Genomic DNA, 17795 nt, shown 5'->3' on the forward strand with positions numbered 1-17795 from the left:
AAAAAACACCAGACAGGTTGAAGGCTTATTATTTTTAACACAGACAAGAATTACAAAAAAATTGTTACACAAAAGTGTGGCTATAGTAGATGTATATGTGAGTATATTCTCATGATAGATAGCTAGACAGACATACAGACAGACAGAAATGCAGTTTGGCATCTACCAGAAGTGCAATTGTGCAAATAAACAAGTGATAAATATGTAGCATATGTACAGCATACATTTTAGCTCAATGGCTGGTAGTATATATACATATAGGTTATATACAGTACAGATTAAGCATTATGTAACTGCACTATATGGCCATGGACTACATAGACACCTGACCATCACACCCATATGTGCTTGTTGAATATCTCGTTCCACAGTTAGTCAAATCAAATCAAATTTTATTTGTCAGTCCCCCTTTGTTGTTATAATAAACTCACTCTTCTGCAAAGGATTTCCACTAGTGGAGTGTGATTGTGTGGATTGTGTTCATTTAGCCACAAAATCATTAATAATGTCAGGCACTGATACTGAATGAGGAGATTTGGAGTGATATCAGAGTTCCCATTCATCCCAAAGATGTTCAGAGCACATGGGGTCAGGGTTCTGTGCAGATTATTTAAGTTTGAGTTTGAGAAATTGTATGGTCACAGCATGTAATAATCCTACACAATCGTGTGCATTTAACTTTGCAGTAACAATCTGGGGAATGATCAGATCTATAGTGTTCAGGTGTATGTTAATATCCTGGTTTTTAGTTTCATTTATACACTGTTACTGGTCTATATACTGTACAGTACACATACATGACAATATGAAACATGAATGTAATATAATATAAATACACATCGGGTTCCTACTAAGAAAAAATAATATAGGATATTTGCATTTGTCAGATTCTCGACAAGCTGAAGAGGTAGAGACAAGACACAACATTTTGGGACGAATGAGTTGTAGCGACACGTTTCCACCAGAAGGGGGCGATAAGGTTTAGTGTAAACAAGCAGGTGAGCCTAGACTTTATAAATCACATACAGGGTCACCCTGTATGTGTACAAGCCTGTTTTGACTTAGCTTGTAAGCAAAGATAGTGTAAAGGGGATGGATGAAATTAAATGAATTCATTGTATAAAAAAACAACAGAACTCAAACACCTTAGAACAGCTGTGTGTAAGCCCGGGATGTTATGCAGCCTATAATAATAATATTAATACTACTAACAATAATAATTTTTACATTGCATTTATATACATTTAAATGCATGCATAAACATTTATGTTGCTTAACATATACATTAACAAGTTACTTTATAACACATATTGTTTGGGTATTAATTATATATATATATATATCACAATTTTACGTACGTTTAAGAACTCTCAACTGTATTCAGCTGCTTTATAGAAATGACCAAGCTGAAAACAGAAGAAAAAAGGAGACAAATTTGTTTGCACCATAGTGGTGTAATGAACTTCCCCCAGGGGTCCAGACAGCTGAGTCACTGGCTATTTTCAGACAATGGTTGAAGTCCTATTTATTCATGAAACACTTCAACTAGCACTTTCTTCCCTGTTTGGTGTGTGTGTGTGTGTGTGTGTGTGTGTATATATATATATATATATATATATATATATATATATATATATATATATATATATATATATATATATATATATATAACATAAAAGTCTAAAACACAGTTCAATTTTTTTTTTTGCATATTTTAATTTAATTAAAAAAAACTTGAAGAGACTCATGGTATCTTAAGTCTGTAACTTCTGTACGTCGCTCTGCTAAGGACGCTGTAAATGTAAATGTTGGTGTTCATGGGTTCGGCCAGACGAACATGTTTTGCACTTGCACGCATGCGCATTCACAATTAATTAACAAGCGACGAGGCCAGCTGACCAATCGCGTCGCTGCATCCCGGCTGAGTGCGCGGCGTGTGACGGAGGGAACCGGCGCGCGCTGGACACGGTGCGCTCTGACAGCTCGGGTTATAACACTCAACTTCTCAGCACGGTAAGCTCTTTAACACAACATGGACTCATTACACATCGTATTATCGCACTGTCGGCTGACATCGACAGTATATAGGTCAGAATAAACGACAAGTAAACGGAGCTCGGTGTAACACACGGACAGGAAGCAATATAGTCTCCCAAAAAACATTGGGCTGAACTAATAAACTAGGTTATTACCACTTAGACCATGTCACATCTGCATGACAAAAAACATAGATGTTTCCGTCGGCTTTAGTCTTTAACGCTGACGTCACCATCTTTGGTGCCACATTTTTACGCAAACTTTATCAGAAGGAAATAAACAAACAAATAAATAAACAAACGGGCGGCTGAAAAGGTCTAAGTTTTAAAAGTAATCTAGTTTAGTGTCAGTTGAAATGTGTTAAAGTGCAGAGTTTGTTGTCTAGGGTGTGTCTGTCATTAGGACACACTACTATTACAAAGAGTGTTTACCTCCAGAACACTTTCACTTTCTCACAATAATGAGGAACAGCTTATAGCAAGCTTCAGACACGGTCAGTGTTTTAGTGGATTTTAGCAGTGTAAACAGACCAAAACAATCTGTTTCTTTCTAATCTAGTATTTCGGAATGATAAGTATTTTAAGATGACTTTTGTCAGAGGTACAGGAAACATCAGGAATATCCTGTATTAATCATCTGATCTCACTGTGCCATGTCACCATGCTCAGCGTTCATAAAGTTAGTAGTTACCTGTAGGGATTTTGTCTTCAGAAACTGCTGGTGTCCCTTTTACACTCCCTGATGTTCTTAAGGGCTTATTTTCTGAAGAACAAACAGAAATGTATTTGGGAATGAATTATGAATTGTGACTAAAGAGCAAATAAACAAAGTATATTTATTTGTCGATCCAAAAAATAAATAATTTCAGTACTTCCATAACTTACATTAGTATGATGTTATCCATGTACAAATGGACAGAAACAACTATAACCCAAAAAGTGCTAAATAATCCTCTTTTAAACGTTTCTTTATTATCCAGATCATTGCTGTTGTGCTTCACAGACAATTCATGTCGGTAAAGTCCAAATGTTTGGCCTCCCCAAAAGTTTACCACACCCTGTTATCTAACCAACGGGTTTCTCGCTTTTTTTATTTTTGAAAGCAATCCAGCTATTCAAATATCAAGTTAATTACTGAAATGTGTCAAGTAATTGGTCTGTTTATTTACAGTCATAGAGCTAAGTTTTGCTCCAACAGATCACATTAAGTCCAAGTTAAGGTTTCTGATTTAATGTGTTTAGGATTAAACCAATTAAATTAAAATGACCTGTCAAAGAGACAAATAATTAATAATAATTAAGTACTAAATAAGGGGGGCACGGTGGCTTAGTGGTTAGCATGTTTGCCTCACACCGATTTCGATTCCCACCTCCGCCTTGTGTGTGTGGAGTTTGCATGTTCTCCCCGTGCCTCGGGGGTTTCCTCCGGGTACTCCGGTTTTCTCCCCCGGTCCAAAGACATGCATCGTAGGTTGACTGGCATCTCTGGAAATTTGTCCGTAGTGTGTGAGTGTGTGAGTGAATGAGAGAGTGTGCGCCCTTCGATGGGTTGGCACTCCGTCCAGGGTGTATCCTGCCTTGATGCCTGATGACGGCTGAGATAGGCACAGACTCCCCGTGACCCGAGAAGTTTGGATAAGTGGTAGAAAATGAATGAATGAATGATAAGTACTAAATAATAAATATAACTGTAACCTCAGTCATTGTGGGTTATGATTTTCTTTATTGTAATAAAGAATGGAAAAAAATCACAAACCCCATGGCTAGGGTTCACAGAGCCTATTTTGATAGCTACTGAGATAATCTAGGTAGTCTTTGTTCACATATATTTTTATCAAATTTTACGTTATGTGTTAATTTCCATATTTTTAAGAATATATTCACTGGTCACTTGATTAGTAGCAGCAGTGCAATGTATAAAATCATGTAGATATGGTCAGCAGCTTCGGGTCAACCGTGGCATGTTTGTGCCAGATGGGTTGATTAAGTATTTCGGAAAAGAGTTTACACAGAATGGTGAAAACAAGATCCTTTGGATGGTCTGCAGGCTGAAACACCTTGTTGATGAGGAGCATCAGACTGGTCTGAGCTGAAAGGAAGACTATAGTATCTCCCTATATTAATACCTTTTCACAAACTCACGAAAACTGGACAGTAAAAGACTGAACAAGTCTCTAGTCTTCAGCTGTCCAGTTACTGTGAGTCTTTGCCCTGAGTTATCAGAGGTCCAGAAAGGTCAATAAGCTTGTTTACATTTATGGCCTTTGGCATCCAGAGAGACTTACAGAATTGTATACATCGATTCAGGTTTACTATGTCAAGGACTGAGACTACCATCAGTCTAAAAGCTTTGTTGGGGAGAAATATAGCAAGAGAAGCACACAGACAAGTTTTTTTTCAAGTTGTTTTTAAGTACTAGTGAGTTTTCTCCAGATCGTGAATTTATTTTATTCATTATGAAAATGAAAATTGAGGAAAATATAGCCAAATATAGTAAAATCTTGATAGACAAATTAGTTACTGTAGCACTGTACAAGTTAGTTTCTTTAAAGGTGCATTTTGATATTTGAAAAAGAAGAATCTATATATGAGAAAATAGTTGTGATCGTGAGAAACTTTCTGTATCTGAAAACGAACTTAGAGAGTAATCCTACAATTATCTCACCCATCTTTTAGTAATTATTCTTAGGAACTTCTGCTATTTTTTATTCTTCTCTGTTCCCTTTGGGGGATTGCAAACAGAAATATTACAGTAGTATTCATATGTTTTGTGTTTCAAAGATGGTGGATGAAGAGGCAGTGAAGAAAAGGCTGCGGTCTGTTCTGCAGTCCAGGTCTGCAATCCCTCTGTCTCGCCTACAGGCTGAATATAAGGAACTGACAGGTGAAGCCATACCACACAAACAGCTGGGTCATACCACAGTGGATGCCCTGCTGCACAGCATGTCGTCTGTGGTGCAGCTGGACAGGACTCGCTCTGGGGAAGTAAGCTGCAACTGCTGAGGGAATTTCTTTTTTCTGTCATATATAATCAAATGAGTCATTTGAAGGTGCTGGTATATTCATGCTGTAGTAGAAGATGAGAGCTTAATCCAACCCTGTAACAATTTAAGATGATGTCTCCTCCAATCTTCTTCATGTGGGAGAAAAACACCCTGTAGACTTTACAGGGATTATATGATTTAATAATACCATCATATCATATCATATCATATTGGCTTTGAATAGCTTTTTAAAGATTACTTACTGAGTGCATTTTCAGCCTAAATATTTCAGGGGGAAATATTTAGTTATATCAAATTTACTGACACTAGTACTTTAATAATGCCCCTTGCTCCAGTCAATGTCATGCAAAATTAATGAACTTTAGCTCAAGGTCAGAATCGCTGATAGCTAAGACACACAAATTGTTGCATATTAATTTCTCACTGCATCTCACTCTTAATAGGATTCCGTATATAAACTGTAGAAGTTACTTTGGGAGTATGAGTATTTATTTATTTTTAGTTGTGATGACATTAGATTACATCTTTGGATTTCTGAAATATCTGATGTGTATATACAATATATGATTGATGACAGAAAATGAAAAATTTCCAGCATACTATAATATAATAATAATTTTGCACCATACTATAATAAGGCATGTACAGTATGCATCTTATAGACCTCATCTTAATGTCTCAACAGACGTGAGCTGCAGAATTTAAAAAAGCATGCCAGGTTACAGAGACAGCTGGCCTTTCTGTATGTGTTCCTGTTTTATCAGCCTTCCCACATTGCGATGCTTGTGGATGGGTGCTGTTTATTTTCTTCTGAACGTCTCCTTTTTATTAGGTGATGTGTTATTCTACTGTGGATGGGAATGAAAAGGAAAACATCACCAAACTATTTGCTCGACAGCACGCAGCTAAGAAGACTGGCCGGCCTCAAATGGTCAACTGCCAAATGAGAGTTAAACCCATTTCTCCTCTGGTGTTAAATGGTAGTATTACATTACATATATTTCCTAAAGTAAATCACACACACACCACACACCACACACAAATAATATATATATACAGTATTTGTGTGTGGTGTGTGCGGGTGTCATTTATCTATATATCTCAATCTATATATATATATACATACATATATATATATATACATATATATATATATATATATATATATATATATACATATACATGTGTATATATATATATATGTATATATATATATATATATATATGTATATATATATGTATGTATATATTAGTTTTCCCACAAGAATGCACACCAACATTTGAACATGTAGATGTAAAGTGCTGATTCATTTTCACTGCAGATATTTATGGTCATTGCATTATACAACTTGAAATATGTTGCCGATATTAATTTGATTCTGGAGCATGTATAAGATTTGTCCCTCCTTAGATAAAGAAGCATCTTGTACACACAAATATTTTAGGAGTGAGGCTTTAAGATGACTGTCCTAGTTAAACTCCTATGAGGATGTAAGGATGCTAAGAATAAAGCTCTCTATGAGGTCAGTCAGTAGCCTGTACATTGTGCAGCTAACTTCCTGGACTATCAGTGCTGAGACTGATCCTGGAACAGGATCTCAGTGCAGCGACAGAGCTGTAGGATGATACAGCAGAAAAACAGCAGCCGTATTCACGCTCACATCAGAGATGCAGTGAAGAGAGAGAGAGAGAGAGAGGCAGAGAGGGAACAGAAGGGAAGGAGCTGAATGAAGACACACATCACTGCCAGTGCTTTTGCTATTCGAATGTTGTTTATCTTTTTTCTTCTTTAATTAATCAGCGAGTGCTCTTTCCTCTCCTCTCCGGTTTGCCAAGGCTTTCAATTTGCTGAGAGTTTAGCACAAGAACAGTCTGGGTGATAATACATTATATATATCCCTGAAGCAAGATTGGAAAAAGGAATTATTTACATTATTGCATCAGATTGCACTAATCGGATGTACAATGCCATCGTCTTTCACTCCCACTCTGAGGTAGGAATGTTAATGAATATAAGCAGGAGGTTATGATTCGGATGGCTGGGATTTGTTGAAGTGTTTCAACCAGGAATTGGTGTAAAGGTATGATGACATTGCATCCAGTTGTTTAAGTGTGCGCATTGGAGAGTATAATTCTTGTTACAGGACTATTGAAAGCTTTTTATTCTTTGTATTCTACGAATTTACATGAACAAAATCACATTTTTCTATATGTCTTTAACAGCTTGCTAAACTAGACTATGCACATTTACTGTTTTTCTGCCATGAGTTTTTGCTGTGTGTAATAGACTTTGTTCCCAAAGCCAAACCCAGGACATCTCTGAGGCAACCTGAATACCGGGGTCGCCAGGTTCGAGGCAGTGTTCGCACGGGGAGCATGAGGGAGACTCAGCCTGATGGGAGAAGCAGTAAATTACACAACACTCCACCAAACACGCCCATCAGTAGGGGCAGCCTGCCTTCTGACAGGTATGAGAGGTATGAGAGAATAAAATGGATATCAGAAAGCATACTGCTTTTGAAAGAGCAAAGATGGGCAGATTGTTACTAGAGTTGTCGAATTATCTTAAATAAATCATTGCAAAAGACACATAAATTGTGACAGAGCTATCCTGAGACACTCTTGGGGTGGATGGAAAAACATTTCCTCTTCCCCCCTTTTCCCCCCTGACTTCTGTTCTGCTGTCTTCTCTCGCTGTGACTTGAATAAGAAATGCAGAGTCTGAATGTTCACTTAGTCTGGTGTGTATTTAGCAGTGGAATATGTGTGTGTGTGTTTGTGAGCAGTTTGTGTGTGTGTGTGTGTGTGTGTGTGTGTGTGTGTGTGTGTGTGTGTGTGTGTGTGTGTGTGTGTTATGTGTGTGTCCATGTTTATGTAAAATCATTCCAGCCAGCAGCCACCCCTTTTCACAGTAAACAACTGACTTCACCCATTCAGCTGTTTTCTGTATATCTAGCTGTGGAATACACACAATACAGAGCAGAGAGCTGGTGTGGCATAGCTAAATGACTGAGCCGGAGGTTGCTAATCCTCCCGCCAACCCAGCTTAGCAATTCTAAATGAGTCTGCAATGAATCAGCACTTTTTCTTTTGGCAGAATTTGGTGAAAGCTCAGCGCATATGACATGTAGTATCAAATGAATAAATACAAATAAATAAATAAGCAGGAACCTTCCGTAATAGAAGTTAATTGAATGAGTCATCTATAGTATTTATCCAGGATTTGTTTTGGGTTGCGAGGTAGAGAAATGTTACAAGTAAACCTGTTGCAAAGCAGTACATGTTTTGTGAGATGTTGTTCAAATTCAGTTGGAGTTGAGGGATTAATGATGTAGGGCTCAATTTCAAACATGGCTCTTTTTTACTAAATATGGTGAACTTCTAAAAATGCTTTACTATACAGTACTATAACGCTATAACTTTTTTTGTTGCTTTGTATCTAATTCCCAGTAAATCAATTTCTATAGAGCATCATGCAAAATACAGTGAGGCTTCATTTTAAATTCAGACTATTATTCTTTTCCAGATCAGATAAAAGGATGATGCCATCTAGATTCCAAAAGGAAGTGCACACCCACCTGTCTAGGAACCCTCAACAGAGCCCTGGTGAGTCTGCTTCATTCTTCTTAAGTTCAGTGGAACAAAGCAGAAAACTGAGGCCCATCCAAATGAAACAAATCATTTTAACTACCCAGAATGTCTAAGTCAGGCCCTGGTTTCCATGGAGTGCCTTTAAAGGCTGCCGGTTGAGTGGGCGCTAAGAGACATTCAAACAAGTTGATGTTAATTGTAGGTATCTACCTGGATTAAGGGCCTGCAATTTCATTCAAATTCTTTGTTTATTTTATTTGCATACAAATTTATGAATACCAGTATACCTTTAGTACTTTGTTTCCAGTGGTTTCCTACTAGGCAGTTGCTTTTAATTGCACAATGTTTCTATTCTGACCTCCTTGAGCATTTCCAGTTCCTTCAAACCTTAATGAAAGCAACCCTCCATCAATAACACGAACACAGACAAGTCTCTACAGTCCCAAACTGGTGCAGTCCCGCCTCAAAGAGGTTCTAAGCAAGCACAGCAATGGCTTCTGGGTATCGAAACTTCCACAATTATACCAGGAACTATACAAGCAAGAGCTGCCCAGTGAAGCTTTGAAAGATCTGGAACAGTGGACCCATATTTGCACAGTAAGTTCAGATATAGCATGACCAAATCTACTTTCAGTTTTTTCCGAAGAGTAATCCACAGACATGGTTTATGCATGTAGACCCCAGTTCTGTGAGGTTTTTTGCTGTTTGTTGTATTAGCTTTTTATTTTTAATTACTTTTGGTATATTGGTCATGTATAGTATAGAATAAGTATATTTATATGATAAACATTTGTCTTTTAAACTCACAGTTGTTACTTATAAATTACCTTTAAAAACCTTTTTTTTTTTGGATTTTTCTCCAATGTACAGGTTGAGAAATCATGCAGTAGCAAGTCTCAGGAGCTGCTGTTGTACCCTGCCAAGGATGTTGGCCAAGCCTCTAACACATATTGCCTTGAAATGATGCACACAAGAGGGAAGCGGTTTCCATCACCTCCAAAGCCCCAGAAAGTGTCCAGAAGACCTAAAAATAACTCAGCAAGCCCACCTGCATCCCCCAAGACTTTACCCGAGGATATCAAACAAAATCTAGCAGAGCTGCTTCTTAAGTACAGCAGTGGATTATGGGCTCATGCCCTCCCAAAACTCTACCACGATACCCACAAGACCAATCTGCCTGAGTATGTACTTGACAACCTACTCTTGCTCTCAGATATATGCACCATTGACTATCCTGTGCCAGAGAATCCCAAAAGGGCAATTTTGTATGTGAAGGAATTACAAGATGAAAACTGTAATCAGACAGACTTGAAAGACCTGAAGGCCAGCGAGGAGGCAGGGAGGCATCTCAGTTCTCAGTCTGTACCTCCTCTGCTCATTCCTAAGGAGGAGTACCCCTCAGTACTGGTGGTCGAGGCAAGCAGCACTAACAATGTAGTTCTCAGGTAAAAGGAAGATCATATCCACTCACCAATTTTGTAATAGAAAGGATTTCATTCAGAAACAAATAAGAAATAGCACTGGATTTGCCTGTATGTAAACAGATATATAGGTGAGGGATATTCCAAGGCCCAGGAAAAGCTGGAGGATGATATGAAGGAATTCTATAGACAGGATAACACCAGGAAGCCACTGATCTCACCAACATCAGGCCAGCTAACTGCAGTCATTGCTGAAGAAGAGGACGAAATCCTCCGAGCACAAGTGTGTGAAGTCAAGTCTGAAAAAGTCAAGGTGTGTTCCATTGAATTTTAGACTTAAGTGTGAAGATAGGCGATGATATACTGTAGGGTTGGTGTGCAGTCAGGATTTCAGTTCATCCTAAAGGTGTTCATTGGGGTTTAGGTCAGGGCTCTGTGCAGGCCACTCACCTTCTTCTACAGCAGTTATTGCAAATTATGTCTTCGTGTATCTCACATTGTGCATATGGATATTGTAATGCAATTTTGGGGAAGTGCCACATGTGGGTGTGATGGTCAAGTCTACATACCAGCTTTACCAGATTTACTGTGTGATTACAGTGTTCTTTTAAGATTATTAGTTGATTGCTATAAATCCTGTCCAAATTCTAGAACCCACATGAAAATGTGTATGATAAAAAATATGATCTTATCATATATTTATCATATCATTTATCACATATTTATCATATATTTATCATGATGATTTATCATATACAGACCTGTGATTAAAGAAAATGACCAAATTCTGCCGATGTCTTCAGTCAGTGTAATCTGGTCTACTGCAGAAAATGGAACAGATACAAGCCCTCAGTGTAATAGAGCTTTTGGTGCAAAAGCACTAAATCTGCCTCTGCTGAGGACATCGCATTATGTATTCGAAGACCATTTATCCAAATAGATGTGAATGTAAAAAATTATATCCAGTACTCAATTAATACACTGTAAACCTAGCTTAAAGAACATTACATACATTTTAAGACTGTGTACAATTCATAAAGAGATTCAGTTAATAATTTCACCACTGTTGACTCGTTCCAGGTTTATTATGTGGATCATGGCTTTTCTGATGTCGTTAGTAAAAGCAAGCTGCTTGAATTGCATGAGAAATATTTCAAACTGCCTTTCCAAGCTACCAAATGTAAATTGGCTGGTGAGTTCCAGCAATGGTCTTCATGATTCATTTACATACTTTAGAAGATATTACACTATTCATATTTACATAGCAATGCATGTAGTTCTGATGCATGTTACTGGTTGTGTGGTAGGCCTTGAAGCCTTTGCTCTGGAGCCAGCAGTGCTAAAAAAATTTGACTCCATGGCAAGTGGTAAAATCCTACTGGCTGAGATCCTAGAACGAGAAGACATTCCGTTGATGGTGTTATATGACACGTCACAGGAAAATGACATTAATATCAACGCTTCCTGTCTGAAAGCTCTGCAAGAGAAGTCTTTAGAGAGCCCTCTGCAGGTATGCCACATAACAACCAGTAGATTTTTGCAAATTATTTGATGGTGCCAAGGTTTGTTAATTTTTTTGTAACAAGGTGATTTTTGTCTTGTAGACAAATAGTACCTACAAGAATGTGAGTGTGACCAGTGTGTGTTCAGATGGAACATTTTACTGCCAGCTGCCCTCTCGTGGATTGACAAAACTCAGTGAAATCCTGGAGAAGTCAGAACATCATTTCCATAACCAGGTACAAAGGGCATACTGGGTGTGTAAACGATAGACAATGCAAAACTATGCATTTGAGGTCTGGGTATACATTACTGTGCAAGTAAGAAGCTTATCTAATTCGATTAGCTCACGCTATGGACATTTTGTCAGGTCTTATTGTACATGAGAACTGGTTCTCAAATGACTCACCTGGTTAAATAAAGAAAGTATTACAGCCTTTTTAAATTAAACAGGCTTTGGATTTCCACAACAGTTATTATATGGTTATTGATAAATAAGTAGTTGTTTAATTCAATTCAAGTTTATTTGAACAGCGCTTTTTACAATGGACATTGTCTCAAAGCAGCTTTACGGAACATAAACATAGAACAGAAGGTAAACATAAGGAGTAATATAGAGAATTAATATAGTAAAAATTCAAGATATATATATATATAGTAAACAGTGTGTGTATGTATGTATGTATATGTATTTATCCCCAATGAGCAAGTCTGAGGTGACTCAGGCAGCAGTGGCAAGGAAAAACTCCCTTAAGTTGGTAAGGAAGAAACCTTAGGAGGAACCAGACTCAAAGGGGAATCCATCCTCATATGGGTGACACTAGAGGGTGTGATTACAAATATACAGATATACAAATGCTGTATTGGTGTAAGGATCACATGGAGTTCAGATCTCCTCTTAGTATCACAGAGTCCAACTGGAGCTGGTAGACCTGTAGATGTCTCAGGATTCTCACAGAGTCAGCCTCATCTCAGTGGAGGTCCAAGATCTTCATCGCTCGGAAGACGATCGGAGCTGGTACAATGTCTGGATGCCTCGGCATGGGTAGAAAGAGAAAATTAACATATCTGCTGTTCATAAAAATGTGCAAGTCTAATGTAATGGTGCAAAATTTTATGGGATGTATTATGTGTGTGTGTACGCCTGACTAAAGAGATGAGTTTTTAATCTGCTTTTGAACTGGGAAAGTGTGTCTGAGCCCCGGACACCATCAGGAAGACTATTCCAAAGTTTGGGAGCTAAATAAGAAAACGCTCTACCACCTTTAGTAGACTTACAGTAGATATTCTCGGAACTACCAGAAGTCCTGAGTTTTGTGATCTCAGAGAGCGTGAAGGATTGTAACATGTTAGAAGACTAGTTAGATACATGGGAGCTAAACAATTAAGAGCCTTGTATGTAAGTAGCAGCAGTTTGTAATCAATTCTAAACTTAACAGGTAGCCAGTGTAGAGATGATAAAATTGGGGTTATATGGTCATACTTTCTTGTCCTAGTGAGAACTCTGGCAGCTGCATTTTGGACTAACTGTAACCTATTTATTAAAGATGCAGGACAACCACCTAGTAATGCATTACAATAGTCCAGTCTAGAGGTCATGAATGCATGAACTAGCTTCTCAGCATCAGATACAGACAAGATGTTTCTCAGCTTGGCAATATTTCGAAGGTGAAAGAAGGCTGTTTTTGTGGTATTGGTGATATGGTTTTCAGAAGACAAGCTGCTGTCTAATATAACACCCAGGTCTTTCACTGTCGAGCTACTAGTAACAGTACATCCCTCTAAATGGAAGTTAAATTGTGAGAGTTTCTGTGTACTGGTTTTTGGACCTATAAGTAGTATTTCTGTATTATTGGATTTTAACAACAGAAAGTTGCAGCTCATCCAGTCTTTTATCTCTCTAAGGCAGGGGTATTCAATTAAAATTCAAAGAGGTCCAGACATAAATTTTAGTAAGCAATGAGATGCTGGTTTTAATTTGGCATAATGTACTTTAAATAGCACCTACATACGTATACATGTCAAAACTAATACATGAATATACAGGGGGAAATACAGTATTCTATTTAAAATAAGTTAAGTTAAATTAGTTAAATATAATAATGCAGTTAAATACGTATTTCAAAAATTACTTAAGTAATTTAGAGCAACTATTTTGTCATGTACCTTTTTAAAATCCCTGTGTTATAGAATGACGACACTGTATTGTTTTTCGTCCACAAGGTCACATCAGAGTCACTGGTGTCTAGACCTTTCTGTGGAAAAAGCTGTCTGGCTCGATACAAAGGCAAATGGTCTCGAGTTGAGGTAAGAGAGAGCAGGCTTGGTCACATGGGCTTTCATAGTTTGAACATGTTTTAAAAAGGTTCACTCACAATGATATGTAGTGTGAGAATATAGTAAACCCCAACATGTAATTAAATTGGCTTGTGGTTAAAAAGACTTCTGGAAATGTGCCCAGTATAAAAGTGTTGTTATTACATTTCAGTGAATCAACGTGAAGCTAAGCTCATTTTTCTCCTCCTATTGTGCAGATAACTAACCTGCATGGCAGCCGGGTGTTGGACATCCTGTTTGTGGATATGGGGGTGCAGGCATCTGTCGAAGTCACTGAGCTGAGAGAAATCCCGCAGCCTTTCTTACATGACCTTATCGCAATCCCACCCCAGGTCAGACAGCAAGATTGAATGCAAAGCAGAATGCAAATGCCTGTGTTTTTTTTTTTAAACACAACATAGTTGGTCAGGTTCACTGCAAATACTAGAATATTATGTGGATGTGTATTTGATCATTGTCTACCTCTCCACAGGTAGTGAAGTGTTGTTTGGCAAACTTGCCTGTCAGTGTGGGCTGCTGGACTCCAGATGCAGTGCAGTGGTTAAGAGACACGGCTCTCCATTGCAATGACTGCAGCTTGAAGGCCAGTTCTTTATAAAAGTTAGATTTTATTACAAGCTTTACATGGGGACTCATTATAAAGATTTGTAGAATTTTTATTATTGAGTAAATACATCATATATACATATTCATGATTCAATTATGTGCTTACTGGTTAGTACTACAAGAGATTGTGTTCCATTTGAAACGAGTCTCAATGAGTCTTCATTTGAATCACCCTATTATTTTTTTCTCCAGATTGTTAAAGTGGAGGAGAGCAAGCGCCTGGCCCATGTCTATCTGTTTACTACTAAGAGCTTCCATGACCCTAGCCACAGCCTGAACCACCAGCTTGCCAACTCGGACCTCTGGAAGAACCAGGACGATGTCTTCCTGAGCAGCCAGGGGTCTCTGAAGAGCCCTACTAGAACAACATCACCAGATACACCCCACAAAGCCCCCACTACTACCCCTAGACCATCTACTGCCACTTCTAGTCCAAGCACCAACAGAACAGGAAAGCCTTCCCACCCACCTAAAGGGTTGGCACCTCATTTAGGTTCCTGTAGCACCCTGTCTGGAAGTCTGACTCTGCCACCTGTTCTTGATCTCCCTCAGATTGGACAGAACATGGACATTTATGTGTCAGTTGCATGCCATCCAGGCCATTTTGTGCTCCAGCCATGGCAGGATATGTACAAGCTGGTTAACCTAATGGAAGAAATGATTCTGTACTACAGCAAGACAGATGAGAAGCAAGTCACAGTGGAAAAGAACCAGGTGTATGCAGCCAAAGTGGAAAACAAGTGGGTGGTTAGAAGTGTCACACTTATTCACAGTGTAACAGACGTAACGCATGTGCAGAACATTAGAATTTCAAATAAAACATTTTTTTTCATTATACAGAATGTTTAATCAGTCAATTGTCCCATTAGTTTCTTGCATCAAATATTCTATGTCCCCTAAGATCATCTCTGTCCCCTCCAGATCCACCTACACGCTAACCAGGATAAGCTTTTACCAAGGGTGAATGAATTAATGAAATAATTAATGTCTAGTGCAAATCGTTTGATTGGCCTGAATTATTTTTAGATTCAAAATTCACAAAAAAACCCACTATTAGTATTGACACCAAATAATTATAAATCAAACTAATTACCCTTTAGTCATTGTTTTTATAATTATTAAATATTTACCATATTTTAATTAAATTAAAATATGGTTAATATGGTAAATGTGCTGAAAGTGAGAAATGTATAATTGTATAATTACAAATGAATAATTATAAAAACAATGACTTAAGGCTAATTATACATTTCTCACTTTCAGCACATTTACCATATTAACCATATTTTAATTAAATTAAAAAATGATGCCCTTCTACGGTGGTTTAGCTCGTTCGCCTCACACCTCCAGGGTTGGGGGTTCCATCCCCACCTCCGCCTTGTGTGTGTGGAGTTTGCATGTTCTCCCGTGCCTCAGGGGTTTCCTCCAGGTACTCCGGTTTCCTCCCCAGGTCCAAAGACATGCATGGTAGGTTGATTGGCATCTCTGGAAAATTGTCCGTAGTGTGAGATTGCGCGAGTGTGTGAGTGAATGAGAGTGTGTGTGTATCCTGCCTTGATGCCCGATGACGCCTGCACAGGCTCCCGGTGACCCGAGGTAGTTTGGATAAGCGGTAGAAAATGAATGAATGAATGAATGATGCCCTTTTAAATGAATTCTACACTGACTTCAGAACTAGTGAGTTTAGCGTATCTAATTGTCTAACTGTAGATATTTGTCTCTGTCATTAATGTCCACCGAGCTTCATGTGCTGTATGGAGCTGCAATTCCACATGGAAACACCATGATTTTTTTTCCCCTAGTTGGCATCGAGTGCTAGTGAAAGGAGTTCTGAGCAACGGACTAGTGTCTGTTTATGAGCTAGACTACGGTAGGCATGAGCTGGTTAGCTGCACCATGCTGAGGCCCCTCATGCAGGAGTTCAGGCAGCTCCCGTTCCAGGGCATCACTGCTCAACTGGCAGGTAAAACCGCACACTTACTGAGATTGTTACTCTGCTTTTGATGTTTTTCCTTGTGATTTCCTTGTGATTGTTTAGCCTGTAATTCAAAATCAGTTCTATTTACAGAAAATCACCTCAATATAATTAAAGAACAGTTTCATGTATGAGGATTGGTGCAGTAAACTTTTTTGTTTCTTCCATAAAGAATTAGATGAGCACTATTCAAACGTTAATTATGGATATTCACAAGATATTGTCTTAAAGGAACAGCCCACCTTGACTGAAGTATTTGGGCTCACAGTGGGACTCTGCTGGTAGTAACAGTGACTTTTATTAGGATAAGTGTTGTGGGTGATGTAGGAAACATGAAAATAGACAAACTACAGTAGAAATCTGGGACATCATTGGAGATCGCATGTTAAATTATAAATATTTATAGTATATGCTTTAAGGGATTTGTGGGGATGTAGTTTGGGAGACAGCATACCTTTTTAAAGACAACCTTGGGAGTAGAAAGCGACCTCTGGTGGACACTATGGGTTGTATGAAAATTATTTCCTATTTGTTAGAAGGACATTCTTTTAAATCATTATGTTGCTTGTCGTACTAATTTAACGTTTGCAACGTGAGATGAAATATGATTCACGTGAGATGCATATTTCTACTGTTATGGCTATATTAGTACCAAATTGGTTCATGCTTTATGAAAACAAGCCCCTAATGCTTTCTGCAATCTTTACAGGAGTGAGGTCCAAGCAGTGGTCTGAAGAAGCTTCCATTGTATTCAGGAACCACGTGGAGAAAAAAGCTATGGTGGCACAGGTGGAATCTGTGCAGGAGGCAGAAAAGCCATGGGACCGCAAGCTCACTGTCTACCTGGTGGATACGTCTCAAGAGGACAGTGACATCTGGGTCCACGACCTCATGGCTGAATTTACAGAGGAGCTCACCAAAGCCGCGTAACGGCTGGGGTGTATGTGGTCTTGGAAGAATTTTGTGAGTGTGGATTCCTGGGTTCTTTCTGGAAAATGCTGCTTGTATTTGACTTTGAACCAGAAATGGGAGATGCATTTAGGTTTTAGGGTTTATTCCATTAAAATGTTACTAAATTATGTCGAACATAGCTGCAAAGTGATTGATACAATTTGGGTTGCAAAATTCTGGGAATTTTCAAGGCTGGAAACTTTCCATGGGAATTAACGGGAATATATTGAAATAAACTGGGAATTTAAAAAAAATGCAGAGTTGCCTATAACAAGGAACTTAAATGTAGTTAAAAAAATCTTGAAAAAAAAAATGCTTCAATTTACATTTTGATTGGGACTTTTTTTTTTTTGAAGGGCAAGGGTGGGGGATG

At 38.3% G+C, this 17795-nt stretch overlaps 1 protein-coding gene across 10 annotated transcripts; it reads left to right on the forward strand.

Moving 5' to 3' along the window:
- The first annotated feature begins 1862 nt into the window (after window positions 1–1862).
- tdrd7b (tudor domain containing 7 b) lies at window positions 1863–17725 on the forward strand. 10 transcript variants are annotated; one of them, XM_047819531.1, is made up of 17 exons: window positions 1863–2013; window positions 4818–5021; window positions 5874–6021; window positions 7329–7518; window positions 8568–8647; window positions 9000–9229; window positions 9503–10077; window positions 10177–10366; window positions 11134–11245; window positions 11361–11563; window positions 11658–11792; window positions 13777–13860; window positions 14088–14222; window positions 14363–14473; window positions 14689–15236; window positions 16299–16459; window positions 17181–17725. In XM_047819531.1, exons 2-17 carry the CDS (start codon window positions 4818–4820, stop codon window positions 17399–17401), a joined length of 3327 nt encoding a protein of 1108 aa, XP_047675487.1. In that variant the 5' UTR covers window positions 1863–2013; the 3' UTR covers window positions 17402–17725. The 10 variants fall into 10 exon arrangements, with proteins under 10 accessions (XP_047675487.1, XP_026990268.2, XP_047675597.1 ...); XM_027134467.2 differs by having other exon boundaries at window positions 9009–9229; XM_047819641.1 differs by having other exon boundaries at window positions 7329–7509.
- Window positions 17726–17795: the final 70 nt, after the last annotated feature.

Source organism: Tachysurus fulvidraco, chromosome 1 (assembly GCF_022655615.1).
Source record: "Tachysurus fulvidraco isolate hzauxx_2018 chromosome 1, HZAU_PFXX_2.0, whole genome shotgun sequence".
Classification (NCBI taxonomy): Eukaryota; Metazoa; Chordata; class Actinopteri; order Siluriformes; family Bagridae; genus Tachysurus; species Tachysurus fulvidraco.

Excerpts from the sequence above, each read along its gene's own strand:
- tdrd7b (XM_047819531.1), top strand. The coding sequence starts at position 4,818 with ATGGTGGATGAAGAGGCAGTGAAGAAAAGGCTGCGGTCTGTTCTGCAG. Across the intron at positions 7,519-8,567 it reads CCTTCTGACAGGTATGAGAG|ATCAGATAAAAGGATGATGC; the intron begins GTATGAGAGAAT and ends ATTCTTTTCCAG. Across the intron at positions 11,246-11,360 it reads TACCAAATGTAAATTGGCTG|GCCTTGAAGCCTTTGCTCTG; the intron begins GTGAGTTCCAGC and ends GTTGTGTGGTAG.